Source organism: Salvelinus namaycush, chromosome 30, assembly GCF_016432855.1.
Source record: "Salvelinus namaycush isolate Seneca chromosome 30, SaNama_1.0, whole genome shotgun sequence".
Lineage (NCBI taxonomy): Eukaryota > Metazoa > Chordata > Actinopteri > Salmoniformes > Salmonidae > Salvelinus > Salvelinus namaycush.
In genome coordinates this window covers 33,671,929-33,690,029 of record NC_052336.1, presented here as the reverse complement: position 1 = coordinate 33,690,029, position 18,101 = coordinate 33,671,929, and the positions used below count along the sequence as shown (strand labels likewise).

Below are 18,101 nucleotides of genomic sequence, written 5' to 3'. Positions count from 1 at the left end.
ATACTTGAAGGATATAACTTAAATGCCTAATTAGCTTAGTTCAACTTTCTCACAAAGTTCCAACCAACGGGACATTAAAAACTGTAATATCTTATGTTTCACCGAGTAGTGGCTGAACGACGACACTTAAGCCTGGTATGGTTAATGCTTGGCTTCAGACTATAAGGCTCTATAGACGGTTTTGCGTACAGCCCAGTACATCACTGGGTTCAAGCTTCCTGTCATCCAGGACCTATTCACTAGGCGTTGTCAGAGGAAGGTCCAAAAAATTGTCAAAGACTCCAGTCACCTAAGTCATAGACTGTTCTCTCTGCTACCGCACTGCAAGCGGTGCCGGAGTGTCAAGTCTAGACCTAAAGTCTCCTTAACAGCTTCTACCCCCAAGCCATAAGACTGCTATGTTATGTGTGGCGGAGCAGGTGAACCCAAGTGCAGACTCAGACAAGGAGACCGGGACTAGGTAAATAAGGTATTTATTGAAAAGTGGGGGGGGGGGGGGGGGGGTGCAGGCCAGGGGAAACTTGGATGGGTAGCTGGGAATCAGGAACTGAGGCAAGGGGAGTAGGGGCAGGGTAAGCAGGTCTGGAGCGGAATCCAAGGAAGCGGTAGAGCGGGGGTCCAGGGCAGGGAAGTAGGACTGACGAGACGAGGAACTGTAGACAGGAACCAGTCAGAGCGGACGGAACTGTAGCGGAGAGAAGCACAGCGTCAGGCTAAGGAGGAACAGGCACAACAGGATAACAAGATCTATGCCGGAACAAATGGTTTGAAACGCAGACTGACTGTGCAGAGGCTACGGACTGGCAGCATGAAAGTGGCAGGTCTGAGTATTCGTAGAGGTCTTGATTATGGAACAGGTTACAGCTGGTGGCTATCTGCTCTGACTCCAGCACACCTGTCTCAACTCACACAATCACATACACCCACACAGAGAGAGAGAGAGGGAGAGAGCGCTGGGGGTGTGGTGGCAGGTTAGGGAGACACGATGAGAAGTAGAGGGCGTGTCAGGAGCAGATGTAACATGCTGAACAACTAAACTAATCAAATGGCCACCCGGACTATTTACATTGAATGACCCCCTTTTTGTTTTTACACTGCTGCTACTCGCTGTTTATTATCTATGCATAGTCACTTCACAAATTACCTCAATTAACCTGTACATTGACTCGGTACTGGTACCCCCTGTATATAGCCTCCACATTGACTCTGTACCGGTACCCCCTGTATATAGCCTCGTTATTGTTATGTACATTTCTTGTGTTACTTTTTGATTTATTAGATTTTTTTACATTAGTTTATTTATTCAATATTTTATTAACTCTATTTCTTGAACTGCATTGTTGGTTAAGGTACCTGTTGTATTCGGCGCATATGAAAAATACAATTTAATTTGACTTGAAATACTACCCCATCAGAACCCAACATATAAGCTTGTTTTACTACAGTAAATAAAAGCAATAAAAAAAAATGTTATATAAAAAGTGAAAAAAAATATGTAATCATAACCAAACACTGTATAGCTTCAAAATATGGGTAAAACTACAAGTGTTATCTTATGGATCGTCTGTCCTTGCATTCATAGCTATGTCTATAAATTTGAGAGTGGTTGCATTTCTATAGCCCTATCCCTCAGCTGTTTACCAAAAAAGGTTGGTAGATGACCGCGTTGTTGTTTTTTGAATCCTGAATTTCCCCTTTAAGGGTTTGTTCCCTCAATGCTAGATGTAAGAAAAAATGCAATTATATCCACTTTGAGGCTACCCTCACATATTGCAGTATCAGCCGGTATTGAGTGGAGCAGAGGTGGCACCGCAAGTTGTTAGGAAGCAAAGTGTATGTCTTTGTCCGAAGAGACTACATATATCTCGGATTCGATCTAATGGAAACAGTTAGTATAAATAAACCTTCAGATAGTAGAGGAGTTCATCTGAGAGGGAAAGAGTTTGAGCAGGAGAGAGAAGTCAATGAGTTGCAGTCGGGTCTGGCACACAAATTCCACTGTTTCCTCATAAATGAGTCACGCAAGAAAGACTTTGTGCAAGCATTGTTTTGATTTTCAACGTTAGACCGAGTCTGACACTTTCATTCATGTGTTTCGGGAACACATACACAGAGGTTTTTTGGTCAGGATTTTCTACAGTACCTGTCTTTCCCTCTCCTCCTCTCCATTGCAACTCTTCTCCAGCTCGTTGCTGTAGAAGAAAATGACTTTTCCCTGATGCACTATCCTTTTCTAGAAGTGTGCACTTGCACAATCCCCATCATGGATTTAAAAGCACAGGATTAGAGTAAAGCATTGGTAAAATAAGGGTTAATAAATCCTTCCAGCCTCATTTCAGTCTGACACGTTGTGTCGTTAGTATTTTCATAAATACAATATAGCGACATTCTTTGTTGATTAGCATGGATAACCCAATCAAAGACTCAAGAATTTAGGGATCTCATACTGACAGCTCACCCGCTGAGACTGGCAGTGCCATGCAGGAAGATTAGATAAACGTTGGCAGCCATCTTTATTCATGACACCAATTATGAATTATGTATTATCAGACTAATAACACAGGGCTAATTATGTTATGTAAAATTGGAAGCTGTTTCATGGCATGGAAATAATGATTCAAGACAGAAAATGATTTAATAGAGTTGGTCAACAGTTGTACTGTATAATAAAGAGAGCGAGAGAGTGCTTTTACAGTGCATTCGGAAAGTATTCAGACCCCTTTAGTGTTCCATATTTTGTTATTTTACAGTCTTATTTTAAAGTTGATTAAATTGTGTTTTCCCCTCATCAATCTACACACAATACCCCATAATGACAAAGCAAAAACAGGGTTTTAGAAATGTGTGCATATGTATAATAAAATTTAAAAAAAAAACAGCCTAGAGTGTTCTTAGGTATGACGCTAGAAGCTCCCCTGTATTTGGGGAGTTTCTCCCATTCTTCTCTGCAGATCCTCTCAAGCTATGTCAGGTTGGATGTGGAGCGTCGCTGCACAGCTATTATCAGGTCTCTCCAGAGATGTTCAATCGGGTTCAAGTCTGGGCTCTGGCTGGGCCACTCAAGGACATTCAGAGACTTATCCCAAAGCCACTCCTGCGTTGTCTTGATTGTGTGCTTATGGTCGTGGTCCTGTTGGAAGGTGAACCTTAGCCCCAGTCTAAGGTCCTGAGCGCTCTGGAGCAGGTTTTCATCAAGGATCTCTCAGTACTCGGCTCCGTTCATCTTTCCCTCGATCCAGATGAGTATCCCTGCTGCTGAAAAACATCCCTACAGCATGATACTGCCACTTTATCCATCAATAAAGTAATTATTATAATACAAAAAGCTTTGTTAAATAACATTAAAATGTGGCACTTAATTCATTATGGCGAATACAGCCATTAGTCATGACCATAGTGAGTAACTCTCCATCACCTCGGTCCTTGTTTAGAAACTCCCCTTGTTTAGAATTATTTTTGTTGTATTAATGCTATTTAATCTCTCCTCAGACTAATATTATTATGTTTGTCCTGTGGGCACCTTTGCCACTGTTCCACCCCTTGTGTATTGCGCTGTCTTGGTGTATTTGTACCATCCTGGATGGTACCATCCTACTTCACCGTAGGGATGGTACCAGGTTTCCTCCAGATGTGACGATTGGCATTCAGGCCAAAGAGTTCAATCTTGGTTTCATCAGACCAGAGAATCTTGTTTCTCACGGTCAGAGTCCTTTAGGTGCCTTTTGGAAAACTCCAAGCGGGCTGTCATGTGCCTTTTACTGAGGAGTGGCTTTCGTCTGGCCACTCTACCATAAAGGCCTGATTGGTGGAGTGCTGCAGATATCGTCATTCTTCTGGAAGGTTCTCCCATCTCCACAGAGGAATGCTGGCACTCTGTCAGAGTGACCATGGGGTTCTTGATCACCTCCCTGACCAAGGCGCTTCTCCCCCGATTGCTCAGTTTGGCCAGGCGGCCAGCTCTTGGGAGAGTGTTGGTTTTTCCAAACTTCTTACATTTAAGAATGATGGAAGCCACTGTGTTCTTGGGGACCTTCAATGATGCAGAAATGTTTTGGTACCCTTCCCTCAGGTGGACTCCAATAAAGTTGTAGAAACATCTCATGGATGACCAATGGAAACAGGATGCACCTGAGCTCAATTTCGAGTCTCAAATCAAAGGCTCAGAATAAAGTATTTAGTTTTAACTTCTTCTGGCTGCAAGCCCGGAGCCGGGCACAATATGACAACAGCCACTTCAAGTGCAGGGCGCGAAATTCAAAATATATTTTTTAGAAATATTTAACTTTCACACATTAACAAGTCCAATACAGCATTTGAAAGATAAACATCTTGTGAATCCAGCCAACATGTCCGATTTTTAAAATGTTTTACAGCGAAAACACCACGTATATTTATGTTAGCTCACCACCAAATACAAAAAAGGACAGACATTTTTCACAGCACAGGTAGCATGCACAAAACCAACCTAACTAACCAAGAACCAACCAAACTAACCAAGAAACAACTTCATCAGATGACAGTCTTATAACATGTTATTCAATAAATCTATGTTTTGTTCGAAAAATGTGCATATTTGAGCTATAAATCAGTTTTACATTGCAGCTACCATCACAGCTACCGTCAGAAATGGCACCGAAGCAGCCAGAGTAATTACAGACACCAACGTCAAATACCTAAATACTCATCATAAAACATTTCTGAAAAATACATGGTGTACAGCAAATGAAAGACAGGCATCTTGTGATTCCAGCCAATATTTCCGATTTCTTAAGTGTTTTACAGCGAAAACACAATATAGCATTATATTAGCTTACCACAATAGCCAGAAACACAAGCCATTCCCCAGCAGCAAAAGTTAGCGATCGTAACAAACCAGCAAAAGATATATAATTTTTGACTAACCTTGATAAGCTTCATCAGATGACAGTCCTATAACATCAGGTTATACATACACTTATGTTTTGTTCGAAAATGTGCATATTTATAGCTGAAATCAGTGGTTATGCATCTTTTTCCCACAACGTCCGGATATTTTTCTGACACTCACATATTCTGACCAAATAACTATTCATAAACATAACTAAAAAATACATGTTGTATAGGAAATGATAGATACACTAGTTCTTAATGCAATCGCCGTGTTAGAATTCTAAAAATAACTTAACTACGATATGCAGTTTACGTTATGGCGAGAGCGTGCCCAAAACCTGGCCGCAAACTACTAGTACAACATGTTCGACAGATATATGAAATAACATCATAAAATGGGTCCTACTTTTGATGATCTTTCATCAGAATGTTGTACAAGGGGTCCTTTGTCGGGAACAATCGTTGTTTGGATTTAGAATGTCCTCTTCTCCAGTCAATTAGCACGGAAAGCTAGCAAAGTGGCGCAAAGCTCTCCTTCCTGAACAAAGGCACACAACGCAACACGCCTAACGTCCCGAAAAAATTTCAATAATCTAATAAAACTATATTGAAAAAACATACTTTACGATGATATTGTCACATATATCAAATAAAATCAAAGCCGGAGATATTAGTCGTCTATAACGACAGCTTATCAAAGGCAAAACCAGGTCCCTTCACGTGCTCTCCAGAAAACAGGAAACTGGTGACACGTCATGCCGAGAGCTTTTATTCGACCCCAGATCAAGTTATACACTCCATTTCTTCTCTCACTGCCTGTCGACATCTAGTGGAAGACGTATGAAGTGCATGTATTCTAATAAATATCAAGGACATTTATAGGCAGGCCCTAGAACAGAGCATCGATTTCAGATTTTCCACTTCCTGTCAGGAAGTTTGCTGCAAAATGAGTTCTGTTTTACTCACAGATATAATTCAAACGGTTTTAGAAACTAAAGAGTGTTTTCTATCCAATAGTAATAATAATATGCATATTGTACGAGCAAGAATTGAGTACGAGGCCGTTTGAAATGGGCACCTTTTATCCGGCTACTCAATACTGCCCCTGCAGCCCAAACAGGTTAAATGCATTTGCAAAAAATTCTAAAAACCTGTTTTCGCTTTGTTATTATGTGGTATTGAGTGTAGGTTGATGAGGAAATGTGTTGATTTAATCCATTCTGAAATAAGGCTGTAACGTAACAAAACTTGGAAAAAGGGAAGTAGTCTGAACACTTTCCGAATGCAGTGTACATATTCAGTCCTCGCAATACAACGAACAGATTTAATTTCCAATCAGTCTTCTTGATGAATAAAAGTCAGACTGGGTTAAAATACTATTTCAAATAATTTCAAATACTTTATCTGTGCTTGATTGAGAAGCCTGGCTTGATGGAGCAATGGAATAGTAACAGAAATGTAAACCCAGCCCATTTTGGCAGGCTAGAGCAAAGTATTTAAATAATTTCAAAATTTATTTGAACTCATGTCTGCTTAGAGTATAATATTTAAAGAATATGAGAGTAAATTGTTTCTTGAAAAGTGAAGCATACTGTAATGCCAAACCAAACTCGAGATGAAAATGACTAAGCCTACTGGTCATTACTGCAGGCAAGAGATTAGGACCTAGCTGGCATGTACTGTCTTCAACTACTGCTCATCTCTGTCATGGCTATGGTTGCCTACTTATGCACAGAAATGAAGAACAATTGGCATCACACTAGGCTGATCCATTCACTTTCGGCACATCTTTTGATGTTGTGTTAAATCGCAACCTGCTTGTCACTACACATTCAATAAACAGTCTACAACAGCCGTGATGTTAGCGAGGATTCACCAAAAAGACTATTGCTAAAAATACAAGTTACTCCCCAAAGCAACTTGCAAGCAGAAAAAAATGTCTTGAAACGACCGCAATCAAAAATAAAAACATTTAAGAAGGAAGATGCGAAGAGAAAAGTTGTCTAAACATCTTGGCCGGTTGAGACGACGATTACCCAGAGGCCATCTGTGTTCCCTCCTTCCTGCAGCCCAATGATGTGCCTCTGGGTTTATTGGAAAACAGGGCAACCCACATTTCTCCCATGCTGCACTGCGCTGTCCTGGGTAGCGTATGTTCTCTCCCTCCTCTTTCTCTTTCTGACTCTCTTACTTTCCCTCTCTTTCTCTCTTACTTTCACTCTCTCTCTTGCTTGCTCTCTATTGCCTCTCTCTTTCTCACTCGCTTTCTCTTCTGCATGTTTACCCCCTCTCTCTTGCTTGCTTCCCTTTCTCTCTTACTAGCTTATTCTCTCTTGTGCATCCCCCCCCCCCCCCCCCCCCCCTGTCTCTTTCGTTCTTTCACACACACACACACACACACACACACACACACACACACACACACACACACACACACACACACACACACACACACAGCACTTCAAAGCGGGGCTCTCTACAGGCTGTTTCCCCCCCTGGCGTATTCTGTGCAGGGCCACAGATCAATGCACAACATTAAAGGTTACAAGTGGAGGCAAAACACCACGTTCACGCCGCCCACTGTACTTCCTGTCAAAGGAAGTGGTACGGCCAGGAACAGGTTGGCACGGCGATGTGAGAGAGGCACTATGGGAATTATAGGGACGGATCCCTCAGGGGGAGGGAGGACGAGAGTAGCAGAGAATGGGGATTGTTTGAAGTGAGTGGATGGCGGCGATTTTGTAATTAGCTCATTGTTAATGGGTGTTGTAAAAAAGAAAGTGGGCCACATTGAAATACTTTTAAAATGCATCTTTCCTTCCTTCCTTCCTTCCTCGCTTCCTTTCTTCCTTACTCCCTTGAGGTTTAACATGTTCTACTGCTAAAAATGTATCACCTCCAGCAGGAAAATACAAAATGAGGAGAGCATAGTAATTAAGACACTTACACACACGCGCACATACACACATACACACAGCTTGCAAAATCTCACACACTCCCCAAACTTTACAAAGACTAACCACACACATCAATAACGACTAACACACACACACACATCCAGCTTTTTAACCGTTTAATTCATGAGGGTTTGGCAGCTTTCTTTCTATCTTTCTTCCCTCTCACCCCCCTTTCTCTCTTTCTCTCTCTTTCTCTTTCTCTTTTACTCATGTCTCCCTCAATCTTCTCCTTTCTACCTTTCACTCTCTCTCTCGTGGCCATCGTGCATGTGTATTTGAGTGTGTTCGTGCATGTGTGTGTACAAGTATGTGTGTGTGCGCATGTGTGTGTTTATGTGTGTCTGTGTATTAAGAGCCCCAGGTGATGCTCTTCTGCCCTATAATAAATCAGGCTTGCACTTTCGGCAAACACTGGCCTCTGCCTTTTAGACAAGGAGATTTACAAGAAAGAGCCATGGAAGTGAATACATAAATACAAATAATAACTAATAGCAAGAGCTGGCCTGCTGCAGACACAAACACACATGCACACAAGGATACAGAATACATTTAGGAGGTGTGTGTTTGTGTGTGCGCACCTTCGGTGTGTGTCTGCATATATAACAGTGCGAGTCTAATATTGTTGAGTATAATCGAACATCGTGACCAGGCTCTTACGCCTGACACCGCCCGTCCGCCACGGCCCTTTGGCCAATTAGCCTAGCCACCCCTCATACCTTGTTCCCCCGTGTTCCTCCTAGCAAGCAAATCAAATCAACCTTCCTCACAAATGAGAAGACTGGCCACATCTATCATAGTCTCACTCCTCCACCCCTCCACTCCCTCCATCCCTGTCAAAGCTTCCTCTCCAGGCTTTCTTTATTTATTCAAAGGAGTCCCTCGTTCAAAGGAGTGTATTCAAGGATTAAATTAGAGAATAGCAGAGAGAGATGCGCCGTCCGCCTGTTTGGCTCCTTCCCTTTGTGTGTAATTGGAGAAGCTCTCTCTTTCTCTCTCTTTCAGTAATAGAGAGCTTCTATTACCTACTCGGCTCTCTGACCACTCTCTCTCCCTCTCCTTCTCCCATCTTCCTCCTCTCTCGCTTTCTTTCTCACTCTCTCTCACATTCTCTCTCTTGCTCTCTTTCAGTAATAGAGAGAGAGAATGAGAAAGAAAGAGGAGGAAGAAGTTGGGAGAAGGAGAGGGAGAGAGAGTGGTCAGAGAGCTGAGTGGGTAATCAATGAGTCCCTGGTCAACCATGGGTCAAGAGGCTATACACTAACATGAATGAGCGCACACACACACACAACTTTCCGCTCTCACACAAGCAACTTGACTTTCGTCACGTAACATGGTTTACAAGGACAGCAAATGTGCTATCGTGATATGAAAACGCCACGTGGAAACTGCCTGGTAGAAAATAATAACAGAATTTGTTGCACTTTGAACATAAGCAACAAGCACTTCCTTAATTGAAACGAGAAGAGAAAAAATGGATACTGTATATCCATGGCGAATGATTGCGGAAGATTACAAATGCAATAGCCTCCAGTCTGAGTTGAATGCCATTACGGATGAAAGTGTGTTCCTTGTTGTGGCGGTGGTGTGTTTTTCCTTTTTTTTTTCACCAAATGGAATTACACTCCATCTTTGATTAGCTCGGTGGGATGGGGTTTGGGGACGCAGCTTTCCACAGTAATTAAGCTGTCAATCCAAAGCAAGGCCTTCTGGGTAAAAACGGCGAGCCGAACGTAAACTTTTCCAAACAGGTGGCCAGGAGATATAAGCAACTGCTCGTTGCTTCCGCCACAATATCTGACCTAGATTTATTTTAGGACGTTTGTTCTTTCCCCTCCCTTTTTTTTCAAATGGCCTCATATCATGGCCTTAGAGAGAACTCTGTCACTCTTTTACAATTCTTCATTACTAAATCCAGTACTACAGACTGGAATTACAAACAGACTATACTAAACAAGTTAAGTGTCTTACCACACACATAGCTATGTGTATTCGGATACCGGGTACCGCAATTTCACACTCTCACACCAAATAGCCTGAAGTCACAGGGCTATCGTCGCAGGCTCTATTTCCCTATGTGGGAGCGTTGCAAACTAGAGATTGTTTTTTTTTACCTGGTTTGATGTACTGTACATTGTACAAATTAGCAGCTTTTCAGCACAGTTTTTTATTTCTGTATAATAAAAAAATCAACAAAGAAGTTGGCTACTTTTCAAGATGGCTATTACGCCAATGGTGGCGTAATCTAGGGGAATTCCTTCTTATGATGTGAATATCGACTGGGAGTATAGCATAAAGGAGGAAAGTGTTTTGGGAAGTGTTGAAATGTAAAACATATTCGGTATTCTGAGTGTGATAAATCACTTGTAGGTCTGCATATTCTTGGAGGCAATTTGTAACACCACTTTGGTGCTATTCACAATGCGAGTCACAAAACACAAGTCACAAAACCGAAGCATTCAAGTACGTCTCCTGAGTAGCAAGTGGAAGTTTATTTTCTATGGAAATACAAGTTTTTTTCTTTTTCCCTGTTCAGGTGATGTTTGAGGCTATTCGGGGAGCGGGCTATGAAGGGGACATTGCCATCGATGATGTCTCAGTCACCAAAGGGAAATGCAAGCAGGAGAACTCTGTCTCCAACACAGGTACTGTCTGTATGTCACAATGTTACTGTAGGGTGAAGTTTATCCAAGACGCTGGTCTTGGATCAGTTTGCATTTAATTTACATTTGAGTAATTTTGCAGACGCTCCTATCCAGAGCAACTTACAGAAGAGTGCATGCATACATGTTCATACTTTCTCCCCACCTTTTTTTTCGTACTGGTCCCCCGTTGGAATTGAACCCACAACCCTGGCGTTGGAAGCAGCATACTATACTAACTGACCACATGGGATATTTCCCCCACTAATGGTGGGGATTGGAGGAGGGGAAACTGATCCTAGATCTGTACCTAGAGGAAAGACCCCGGAGCATTACTGTTCTGCAGGTACACTATATATACAAAGTATGTGGACACTCATTCAAATAAGTGGATTTGACTATTTCAGCCACACGCGTTGCTGACAGGTGTATAAAATCGAGCACACAGCCATGCAATTTCCATAGACAAACATTGGCAATATAATGGCCTTACTGAAGAGCTCAGTGACATTCAAAGTGGGACCGTCATAGGATGCCACCTTTCCAACAAGTCAGTTCATCAAATTTCTGCCCTGCTAAACTGTAACTGTAAGTGCTGCCCCGGTCAACTGTAGTGGAGACGTCTAGGAGCAACAACAGCTCAGCCACAAAGTGGTAGGCCACACAGAACGGGACCACCGAGTGCATAAAAATGATCTGTCCATGGTTGCAATCAGGACAATACGTTTTCGTCGGGAGCTTCGTGAAATGGGTTTCCTTGGCCGAGCAGCCTAAGATCACCATGTGCAATGCCAAGCGTTGGCTGGAGTGGTGTAAAGCTTGCCGCCATTGGACTCTGGAACAGTGGCAACTCGTTCTCTGGAACTGGGATTTCATCAAGACAAAATACTGACGACTCACAAAAATTCACTACCACATCGCAAGGCCGAAAGCTCTTGACCTTCATTCACTCATACTGACACTGCTATAGGATTCCTACAAGTTACCCACACCAGTCTCCATGCAGTGGCTCCATAGATCACTGACCATAGCACTGCCCATAATTGAAAGAGCTTTTCATCGCCAATGTATGGACAGCCACAATTGAACAACTCCACACGATGGCTTCTATTGACAATTACTTACCTCTAAGTGAGAAAGCGTCACTGTCAATGTATAATTGTGGCCGTTGACCACCACTGACAACAGTGATTGAATCAAGCCGTCACTAATCTGATTTGTAGCTCCCCCTGACTTCAAGTGCATTCTGGGAAATATTGCAGCAGATAGTCAGTTTGTAGAGTCACACCCCTCAATATTTCTTTCCACCCACTGATAGAAAACCATAAACGTTGTGTTTGTAAATTAATGGGGGATCTTAGGAAATGGTAAATGATTCAAGATAAAGCTACTTTACTATCTTAATGTACTTGCTGTATCGAGGGATCAAGGTAAACAGACTACAATTGGTGGGTGTTCCCAAGAAAATTATCCTGTACAGTGTTGGTATTTGTGTATTGTTACAACTCCTGAGGGTGCCTACGTCATTTTCAACAGTTATGGGAGTGCCCTACTTTGTTGTGGGAGTGTACCCCTGTAATTCCAACCTGACTGAAGGCACCTGCACTCCCCCACAGATCAAATTGGGAGGTACTATAACTTAGGCAAGTCAAGAGGCCTCCAAAACATTACAAACCTCTGTTCTTTCTTACCAAAAGCAACAGGCCAAGACAATCAACTCAACCCCCGAGACATCATCCCTTTCTGCTCACTTTCCCCCCCCCGAAAATGACCGCAAAAACAAAACAAGGCTAAACAAATCAGGAGACGTTGGTGTGTCGGTAAATAATTAACGAGAAAAACCCTTTGCCCCCCCCCAAAAAACCCCTCATCTGAGAAAGCAGCAAAAGCAACAAAAGAGCCGAGAGCTAGCGGGGATCCTAATGTAATACAGTGAATTATTGATGGAGGGTGTAAACAGGAAGCCAGACTACGCTAGCCTGTGGGGCCGATGCAGCGCTGCACAAGACAGCTAGCCGAGACAGATGGGTAATTATTGGTTAGAGGAGATTGGGTAGAGGAAAGACCCAGCCCGCACACCTGGGTCACCTCTATGTATTAGCAGACACGACGATGAGGAATAATGTATGTGGGTAAAACAATATAGGCCTGTTTCCCAAACATAGATTAAGCGTAATCCTCGACTATGAAACGTGTTCAATTGAGATGCTCTATTTATATGGGGCCAGTTTTACCAAACACATAATTAGCCTAGTCCTGTACTAAAATACTTTTTAGTCCAGGCTATATCTGTGTCTGAGAACCTGGCCCATATTGTTTGCCCCACAAACATTAGTATTAACCTGTAATAACTAACTGGTTTCTGCATGATTTAATTACAAGACTAGTGATGGGCCAGCCAGCGTGATAGTTGTGTTATAGCATAGAACATTTCAAAGCAGACATAACCGATTACTGTGTGGGGGGGTGCGTGTGTATATGCAGGTCTAAATCTGTATGTTAGTGTGCCAGAGAGTGTACATCATGTGAGCGGCCAACCCTCCCAGGAGTTTTTGCTAGCGAGTGTGCCCAGCTGTATTACCCAGCTGATGCAGCTCACGTCGGCCTTCTAAATAGTACCCTAACCCCTATAATAGTGCACTACTTTGACCAGGATCTTGTATTTGCTCCTGTCAAAAGTAGTGCACTATGTAGGGGATAGGGTGCCATTTGGGGTGCCTTTTGGGATGCAGGCCCACCTGTCCCTCACACACCCCATCTCTCCCCAACACACACCATCACACACACAACCACACGCACACACAAACATGCGCACAAACACACACCCTGTTTCCCCCCAACACACATCACGCGCACATATATATACCCTCACATACACGCTCACACACACACACATCTCACTGGGCTAGCTGTCTGATGGGGTGTAGCACAGGGGACTGCGGAACCGTGTGGCTCTCCTAAAATTAATGATGATTGCCTCTGACATGTTGTGTTCAACTAACTCCACATTCATAAATCATAGGAATGACTGGAACCTGGCTCTGGGGCTGAAGTGTGTGTGTGTGTGTGTGTGTGTTTGAGAGACAGACAGAGAGAGAGAGTGTGTGTGTGTTTGCTTGTGTATAACAGAAAATGTGTGTGTGTGTAGGTGCCTGCCTGCTTGCCTGACTATGTAAGTGTGTGTGTGTCTGCGTGTGCACATTTCCATGCATGTGTACGTGTCTTAGCTATGGGTGAGTTCGACAAGGGAATTGTTGCACTGCACGCCGTTCACTTTCCTCCCTCCTTTCCTTCCTTTGTTCCACTCCCCTTCTTTTGATCCTGTAAGGGGTGGCTTTCGATACTGTCTGGATCCCACGTCGGCGATGACTCAAGTCTCCGCGTTTTAGCTCCAGACCCCCTGGTTCTCTATCCCCTTGATCACCCTGTGTGGGATGCAACACTTCCAGATCCCTGGTGGTCCCACACAGTTGTTGAAATTGCGAAAAGTATACATATGCATATGGGCATATGCACAAGATAGAGTGTAGTGTACAGCACAGTACAATGACATGCTTATTTGCAAGCTCTCCTCACAAACTGTGCAGCAGCTACAAAAAGTATTCAATACAAATATAGTTAGGAAACACAATATGAGAACAATAGAGCACAGAAACCATGCAGGGGAAAAGAAAGACAAATATTGTATTTAATTGTTCCCTATAAGAGCACGCGCCGATTTACTGGAGTTGACTTTGCAGTCATGGGCAGACTTGGGTTCAAACGCGTGGTTATTAAGTATTTGTATTTTAACTACTTATTTTCTGTGTATTTGAGTATTTTCAAATAATATGGACAAATCAACTACTTCTATTTGAAGTATTTGAAAGTATTTTCAAATATCTTCCTATGAATACTATTTTAAAATACTTGTTTCCAAATACATTACACATGCCCCTAGGACCAAACATACCTGTGTTCAAATGCATGGACTATTTAAATATCTGTATTTTAAAATATTATATTTGTATTTAAGTATTTTCAAATACATTCCAATATTTAACTAATTGTACTTTAATAAAATAAAAACATTCTAAATACTTACTTCTAAATGTATTTGAAAGTAATTGAAATACAATAAATACCATTTGAACCCAGGTCTGGTCTTAGGCCGACTCCCATATCTCTGGTAGTCCATTTAGTGTGGGTTGGATGTTCTTGGATGTGCAAGTTGAAGTTGAAGCCCAGACACTGGAACATGGAGGACAGTTTCAAGCTGTTGCATTTATCAGGATTCAGCTGAACTGTGTTGGCCCCCTCCCATACACACCATAAGAAAACAACAGAGCACATTCACAAAGCTTTCAGAGTTGGAGTGCTGATCTAGGCTCGGGTCCCCCGACACCTTATTTCCACATGATATAAAAGGCTAAACTGATCCTAGAATAAGCACTCCTATTCAAAGACCTTTGATACATACAGCCACAGATATTTTATCCATCGCCAACCCCCAACCAAACTTTTTTTGCTTCACCCCCTTCAAAGATCCTTGAGAGAGAAATCAGGGCCGGCCCCTGTGCCAGGCACTTGCACTTAACTTGTTCTCTATGGGAGAGGACGGGAGGAATAAAAAGCTTGATTATGAATACATAGATTTTCTGCCAGCGAGAGAAGCCCCCTAATACAAATGTATATTGATTTCTTAAATACAATACCTGCCTTACTCTTTATTTATGAAACTCATTCCACGGCTTACATGCGTAATGCGCTGTTGACTTTGTGTAAGTGCAGTGTCTGTGGGTGGGTGGGGGGTGTTGTGTATGCAATTAGTGTGTGTGTGTGTGCGCGCATCTGTTTTGCATTCGACAAAAGGAGAGGAAGGGTCGCAGATGTCTCATGTACAGGTGCTTTGTGATGCTGTTTCATATGAGTACAAGAAAACACAATGTCCGTGTCCGAATACCCATACTAGCGTATTGCATACATAGACTGCATACGATTTACTCATCGTCGCATACTATTTAACACATACCGTTTAGTAAAAAGTATACAATATGCCATGGCCGCAACGCAGTAGCAGCTCCTGATTGGCTGAGTAGATGGGGCGTGCGGGTGGATTTTTCCAAATTCAACACACATGCATCGTATTAAGCAGCTTATAACAGCTCATTTCCAATTTGATTAATTTTCTCTAAACTATGAATGGAATAGGAATGGAGTTATATGCCTACTCAGGGTGTAGGCAGATATCACATTCAAGCTATACTGTAGTAGCCCATCTTTCCTTTTTAAAAAGGATTGAAGACAGAACAGATCATTTGGTTCCATTTCAACATATTTCTTAGTGAAACCAAAGTGCTGTAGCATATATGAATTAAATCAAATGTTCAAATCAAAAGGCTATTGCACAGACAAACGTGGGCAGACGGCTGCATCGCAAATTCAGAACCGCTGGACAGGAACATAAACTAAAGCACTGATCATTGGGAACGCGATCAGAATGAATGCTGAGGCTTGATACATACATTCAAAAATGTAATATGTAGCCTAACCTACAAAACGAAAACATTCCATGTGTTCAAATCAAAAGGCCTGATTAACATGACATCAGTAATGCAGCCACATACCGAGTCCCCGGTTCAGACACATTCACGAATCAAAAGATGGTTTAGTATTTAGTTTAAAACCTCAGATGGAGAACAATAAACACTTTTCAGTGAGAAAACAGAAATCCACTTTAGATTTTTTTTTAAAGACTTCTGTTTTCAAAGATATAGCCTACGATGCAATACCCGTGATCATTTTAATGAGAAAAAAACCAGACTTAGCCTATATTTGTCACGTTCTGACCATAGTTCTTTTGTGTTTTCGTTGTTTTAGTGTTGGTCAGGACGTGAGCTGAGTGGGCATTCTATGTTGTGTGTCTAGTTTTCCCGTTTCTATGTTTGGCCTGATATGGTTCTCAATCAGAGGCAGGTGTTAGTCATTGTCTCTGATTGGGAACCATATTTAGGTAGCCTGTTTTGTGTTGGGTTTTGTCTTCTGTCTTTGTGTCTATGCACCAGATAGGACTGTTTCGGTTTTCCACATTGGTTGTTTTTGTATTTTGTAGTGTTCTCGGTTTTTGTCGTTATTAAACATGATGAACTCTAACCACGCTGCGCTTTGGTCCGATCCCTGCTACACCTCTTCAGACGAAGAGGAGGAAATCTGCCGTTACAATATTTTACATGACTGCAGAAGCTTAGTTTTGTTGTTAGGCCCTAGTTCTCTTCACGTAGCCAATCACTTGCAGTCTACCTCTTCCAATGCATAGTGGAAAAGTGTGCAACATATTCTACTAGATGAAGAGCCAATATGATTTTAACATCCTGGCATTTAAACCATACTCGATTTTCTAAATGTCGCATACTATTAAATATTCTATTTTCGCATACTGAGAATGCGTCATGTGATTGTGCTGTGTCCCACTATTCGTTGATTTCGGTAGCACATCCAGTGGAGTATGACATCTGGGCATTTAAAGTATACTAGATTTTCAAAATGTTGCATACTATTAAACTAATTATTTCGCATACTCAAACGGCCTACTGTTTAGGACACAAGTATGGGTATTCGGGAAACGGCCAGTGACATTGCATACATTTAAATAAAAACACAGTACATCAACTGTCCTATGAGCTTCAAATTCCCTGTCGAACACACAATCTATTCTTTGATTCGGCTCGGTTTAGAGATCTTCATGTCGAACAAGAGGCGAGCAGTTTGATGATGACATCAAGGAGCAACTCGTCTCTTATATGCTATCTCAAAGCACTTATGACACACATCCAATCTCCATTGTGAACCCTGCCTCTGAAGTGATAAAATACATTACTCCCTTATGCCATTCTCAGGTTTTTAGTGCCATATCCCTCCACTCTTTCTCTCTTCATAAGATCTAGGGATTGAGTTACAGTATCTTACAAGGCTTTACTTTATTAAAGGTCTCCCATACATTTTTTAAATATGGGTTACTAGACTAGATAAAAGTATTGTACATTTAACTAAATCTCAAGATGTTTCACATTTTCATCTCTTTTTATCAATGTGACTTGTGGGTTGTGGACAATAGCCTATTGAGCTCAGACCATTCAGTTTGTTCTGTTTGTGTTTTCCACAGTTCTGATTGGGGGAGCCCCAGGTCTGCGCTCGCTCCCATTGGTCGCCTCACTGACCTTCGCCCTCTGCTCATATCTACTGCTGCTCTACAGATGATGAGCACAACGCACAGCGTCCCCTGTCTGCCGAGACAGGCTACTGCCCAGACTTGCGCTCTCTTCTTCTCTCCCTGTGTCCCTCGCTACCTCTCCCCACTCCCCTCCCTTCTTCCTCTCACCTTCTCCATCCACTTTTTAGTTTTCATCTCCAGCCCTGTTTTCGATGACTATCCATGCTTCACTTCTCCCATTACACCTTGGCTATGCTTGTAACTGACTGTCGTTTGATTGACTCTCTCTCTCTCTCTCTATCATTCTCCTTCTCCACACTCACCCCTTTACAGTCGTACGTGGCTGTGTTTTCCAGCCATTCTCTCTTTCAACCAATCACACTATTTTTAACCGAGGCAAAGTCGCAAACTCAATGACCTGACCTTTGACACCCAATATCACTCAAT

The 18,101-nt window shown here is 42.3% G+C and overlaps 1 protein-coding gene across 1 annotated transcript in view; it reads left to right on the top strand.

The window, feature by feature from the left end:
* LOC120025101 (MAM domain-containing glycosylphosphatidylinositol anchor protein 1-like) overlaps positions 1-17,779 on the top strand; it is a 325,046-nt gene extending 307,267 nt beyond the window's left edge. Inside the window, exons 17-18 of the mRNA XM_038969534.1 lie at positions 10,360-10,468; positions 17,607-17,779. Of these exons, the coding sequence (XP_038825462.1) occupies positions 10,360-10,468; positions 17,607-17,701 (204 nt within the window). The 3' untranslated portion in view covers positions 17,702-17,779. The remainder of the gene's footprint in view (positions 1-10,359; positions 10,469-17,606) is intronic.
* The last annotated feature ends 322 nt before the right edge of the window (positions 17,780-18,101 follow it).